At 41.4% G+C, this 5,609-nt stretch overlaps 1 protein-coding gene across 1 annotated transcript in view; it reads right to left on the reverse strand.

The window, feature by feature from the left end:
- Nucleotides 1-5,609, reverse strand: part of LOC107717037 (band 4.1-like protein 2) — a 109,260-nt gene that overhangs the window by 53,127 nt on the left and 50,524 nt on the right. Inside the window, exon 5 of the mRNA XM_016523681.1 lies at nt 464-568. Coding sequence (XP_016379167.1) covers nt 464-568 — 105 coding nt within the window. The remainder of the gene's footprint in view (nt 1-463; nt 569-5,609) is intronic.

Here is a 5,609-nt window from a genome sequence, read left to right on the forward strand (position 1 = left end):
GGAGTCAGTCACACCGCAGCACTGAACACAGCACCTGAGCTCGGACTCTGCTGTGAGGAAGAGAGTCCTTCACATTCACCTCAACCTGACCCTGGATTCAGATACTTTGTGATTGCATTTCAACCCATTTTTCATTTACACTTCTTTGCTGTTTGCATTATTCTATTACATTGCGCAGTACAGTATCAGTGTTTGTTTGGCATCAGTGTTCTGGAGGAGAGCCAGTGACATTGTGATCTCACAGGACAGACAACTTAATAACCATTTAAACTGGGCTCGGTTCCTCACAAAACATCATTCCAATGCAGCGCATGAGTCACGATGGCGTTCAGATGTGTTTCGTTGTTTCCAGAGTTCTTATTCACTCCATCAGCTCATGCACTGAACATGAACACGAACACATGGCACGGATAACGTCAGTGTGTGTTGTGTGATGTTTCTGTGTGTTAGCGAGTGAACTCACACTCTGCTCGCCGTTGTCTTTAAAGCTCAGGCCGAAGTAATCCTTCTCCAACAGATTCAGGTGGTCGCAGACTTGAAAAAACAGGTACTGGCCTTTCGCCCGTTTCTAGAGAGACAATGAAGAAGAAAGATATGAACACACTTTACTCACACAGACCATTCTGTCATAATTGACTCACTCTCATGCTCTCATGTCATTCCAAACCTGCAAGTAAATGGGGTCCAAAACAAACAAAACTTTCATTGTATAGACAGCTTTTTAGATTCTATGGAAGAAAGACTATAATGGTGAGTAAATGAGGACAGAAGTGTGATTTTTGGCTGGTATGTAAAGTATTCCTGTAAAGTCGCTCTGAAGCACCGGGTCATAATGGGCCTGTTGGACACTGGCAGACAGTGGGCTGAAGTGGTCAGCGTGAGTGTGAGTGTGTGTGACTCCTGAGGAATGAGAGGCTGGTTGGAGCTCAACAGCATTAGTCACTGAGGAACAGCGCTGCATTCATCTGTCAGACATCCCATGCATTCAAGCGCTTATGCACAGCTTTTAACAAGTCATGTTTTTTTGCAACCACAACAAAACAAAAACTTAAATGTAGTTATCCATCCACCTATGTCTCACGCCCCATGATGCTTTGCACACATTATCGGCCCCAAATCTCAAACAAGTCAATATTAAATATTACTGTAGTAGGGGTGCTCCGATCAGGGTTTTTGAGGCCGATCACAGAAAGCAGTATCTGCCGATACGATCACAGATACCCCATCTTTTCTAAGCCATGTAGAATTATTTATAGTGATGATCCAATCAAGATTTTTAGACATTTATTCAGGGCCTGAATTTCATTTTTGAAAATGATTTCCCCTCTTAGGAGACGCCTGTGAGAGGGGATTTTTTCATTTGAGGGGTGGAGGGGGACATTTTTTAGACATTTTTCAAAAATATATATTTATCTCACATAAATGTTTGATCATGCAGTGCATTTTTGTTTTGACAATCGTGCAGTTGTTGCACAATAGGTTACACACAGCGCAAGCCTGATTTGGTGAGCTGTATATGAGGTTCACACATACTCCATTTGCAGTGCGTATGCAGTCTATGTGCGGTACATAAGCAGTGCAGAAGCAGCACGGACTGTGCTTTCACACAGGAGTCTGCAACTGATCCAGGGCCGTTTACAAACACAACATTTATCCATTTTGATTTCAAATCCAAACATTGTCACTGAAAATGCTTTTTCAACATTGTGATTCTTTTTTTACACAGTACAGTAATACAATCTTTCATAGACATGTTTAAACACAATAAATATAAGCAACACATTATTCAATGCTTTTTACTTTTGTTCATAAAGAACTTTGTTTTCCTACCTCCACGAGTGCCATCTATTACTGCCTTGTTTATCTAAAAGTGCTCTTTCCCTTTAAACCTAGCCAAAAAGCCATAGCCTATGTGTGACTGTGAAACACAGGAGACTTTAATTATATGCATTTATGTTGTCAGACACTTCTTTTCATGGAATAAATTAGGAATGGCTGACAGCAACAACATCTGATGCTGCATCTGTGCCAGGTGTCAGTTTAAGTCTCTCAATCAACTACACGCACATAAACAAAAACAGAGAGAGAGTATTAATCTGTCTGGTTATGACACGACACACAGAACACCATAAGCTGCTGTTATGGATGCAATTACACAAACTAATCCCAGTGTTCACTCGCAGCAGATTTACTGATGAGAGATCAGACGTTACGCTCTGTAAACACAACACACACACAAACACACAGCTAATGGATTTCAGTTTGCAGTGGATCGATAGTGGCTGTTCCTGCATTGGTGAAGTGCATTAGGTGAACAGCGAGAGCAAACAAACACTAGTGTATCACACACAGCACGGCTCTCTGATGATAACGTGTCGATGGCCACAGAAAGCCGCAGGTGCTCATGGGTGGAGATGTGCGTCTATGGTGTCGGCACAACAAACCAGAGCAGAAACATCACTTGTGTTGCTCAACACACACACACACGAGGAGAGCATGAATGTCAGATGATCCTGATCCAGAGTAAAGGAAGTGACTGTGTGATGATTTCACCACAGTAAAGCACTGCTAGCCATTAAACAGTGACAACTAGGATGATGATGATATATGGATGAACATGGAAATAAAGTTGCAGGAGATGTGTGATATTAAAAGAAGTTAATAAAAGCATAATACGCTCCTGGGGACAATAAAAACTCAATTTGGAAGCACGTGCACTGAAGAGTCAAATTCACAAACAATTATGTCAAAATGCATTTCTTGGTGAGTATTCATGTAAACCAAGCAGTCAGTTCTGTCTTAAGTGAATGTAAACAGTTGGGAGAACATCTAAATGCTTAGTTTGTTAATGCAATGCAATGCAATGATGACTGAGAAATGAACAAACAAACGTTCCTCAAAAGATCCTGATGATCAGATTTGAGACTTTTCTAAAAAGTGAATGTCTGGAGAATCAAGCCGAGCTGCTTCAGTCCAGTAAGTGTTCATCTGGAAATATTACTACAGTTATTTTGATGTTTACTTGATAAAAATCAGTCAAGATTTGACAGCAGAAAGACACTGAAGCAGCAGCTGAAGCTGGACGTTTCTACAATTACACTAAAGGAGCTTTTACTGGAGAAAAAAACAAACAAACTATCAATCAGACGACAGAAGGAGTGGAGTAGATTGTGTATCACAGATTTTGATCATGTTGAAAAATCTAAAAAATCTGCAGCATTTCAAATATGATACAGTAGGCTTTATAGGCTTAACAGATAAATGGCCAGGTACTCAAGTCTTTGGGAGGAGCTGTATGAGCTGCTGTTACTCATGTACAGAAGTGAAGGATGCATTGGATTATTATGAGCAAATGCCTAGCAGCTACAAGATCACATGCTCGGAGAGACATGCATGAGCAGACTAGATCTATGAGAAAGAAAAGAAACTAAAGGATCAGAGAGAGTACATGAATGAATGACAGCCAAAGCCTAAAAGAACACGATGAAAGAAAGAAGATGAATGAGAACAAAAGAAGGAACTCTAACTCGCAGACTCAATAATAGCATGAATAAATTCATTGTAAAGTCCTAGAGAATCACTGACGGGATGTTTGAGCAGGGTTTACACAGGATCGGGGACGAACAGGAGAAACCAGAGAGAGTGACTGTGAATGAACGTCCTGAAGCATTAGCGTCAAACACAGCTGAGGCCTCAGAGAGCCCAGATCAGGGTCTCCGTCTCCTCATGATGGCCATATTACTCAACATACCGCACCGCCATGAAAAAAAAAAGTATGCTTCCACGAAAACACACTCAGGGACAGGATATCTGCATTTACAGCATTAAAAACATAACGCCATATGCATCCTGCTGTTATATAGGTCACCGCACTCTGATTGGCTGAGAGTTCCTGTCAATCGTCTATTCGCTTTCTATAGAGACAAGAATCTATCCTGCCATCAGGACAGAAACACAAAAATATGGTGCGGCAGCGCTCCTAACATCCATGCGGGGTCGTTGAGCAGTCCTGAGAGCCCTCATTGTCCCCACGTCCCCATAAAGCGTCACGTCTGGAATGCTTTGTGTGAAGCTGCGGCTTATGTGTCCGGGCGACCCGGAGACAGTGGCGCTCATCTCTGAGCAAACATGCCACCGTCTCATGCATGAATACACCAGGACAATGGCGCTTAGCAATGCCTCAGCACTTTCCGGTGATGGGACAAAGCCGAGGCCGTTCAGAGCTCACAGAGCGGCCCGTAATGAGAGCCCAAACCATCAATCATATCCCAACACTCACCTGCACTGACAGGTTCTCCTGTTCGGACGATTAGATTTACTGTGATAGCCTTCACATAGCACAGATGTCTAACTAGTTCTTAACATACTATTTAAGATAAATAGATGTCGTTTTCTAATATCTTATATTTATTAAAATGTGTAATAATTAAACATTTTATAAACATATCATGCTTTTAAATGCTCCTGTGTGTATCAGTGTTCTGTGAAGACATCTGGCACTGTGTAAAGGTTTCCATTTACAGCGTGTGCACCGTGTGTGTTTTTAAAGCGTTGAGTGTTGTAGCCAATCACAGACATGTCTGTTGAGCACATGAAAGCAATGGCCAATCAGAGGATGAGTATTTCAAAGCCTGTGTTTTTGTTCTGCACATTCACAAATCCCAAATTCCTATCTTTATGTACGTTTTTATATACACAAAGTCGGTTAAGAAAGAGAAAGTTGGGGGGGGGGGGGGGAATGCATCAGGATAGTAGGATCAGTGCATTGCTTCTCAAAGTGACACCAGCTTAAAATACCTGCTGCTGTCTGTGTCATTTTTGTCAATCAAACAACAAAAGACAAAGAGAAAAGAAAACCATTCACTGCTCTTGTTATTTCCAGCAAAAATGACTAAAAACGACTGTCATATATAAATTTAGATATAATTTTCTCTTGTCTTTTGTTGTTTGATTAACAATAACGCCACAGACAACAGCAGGTATATTAGGCTGCTGTCATATTAAGACCAAATGCACTTATCTAATATGGCATCAGACAATAATCAGAATCAGACAATAAGCTGTATTGCAATGTGGTGCAATTTGGGATTTAGGGATGGCACTAAAATGCATTGTTCACTTGCAGAACGCAAGCTTCTAGAGGGCGCATAAGTCTGAAGTAGTGAATTTAGGGAAAGGGGTGCAGAGCCAGGGGTGGTTTTGTAGGCAAACATTAATGTCTTGAATTTAATGTGAGCAGCTACTGGTAGCCAGTGCAAATTGATGAACAGAGGTGTGACACTTTTTTTTTGTCTCGTTAAGGACTACTCTTGCTGCCAAATTAGTTGCAGCGGTTTGATAGAACTGGCTGGAAGTCTTGCCACGAGAGCATTGCAATAGTCCAGCCTGGACAGAAGAAGAGCTTGAACAAGAAGTTGTGTAGCATGTTCCGAAAGAAAGGGCCTGATCTTCTAATGTTGTATAAAGCAAATCTGCAGGACCGGGCAGTTTTAGCAATGTGGTCTGAAAAAGTCAGCTGATCATCAATCATAACTCCAAGGTTTTTGGCTGTTTTTGAAGGAGTTATGGTTGATGAGCCTAACTGGATGGTGAAATTTTGATAAAGTGAT

The sequence above is a fragment of the Sinocyclocheilus rhinocerous genome, unplaced genomic scaffold (assembly GCF_001515625.1).
Source record: "Sinocyclocheilus rhinocerous isolate Xijiao unplaced genomic scaffold, SAMN03320098_v1.1 scaffold210, whole genome shotgun sequence".
Classification (NCBI taxonomy): Eukaryota; Metazoa; Chordata; class Actinopteri; order Cypriniformes; family Cyprinidae; genus Sinocyclocheilus; species Sinocyclocheilus rhinocerous.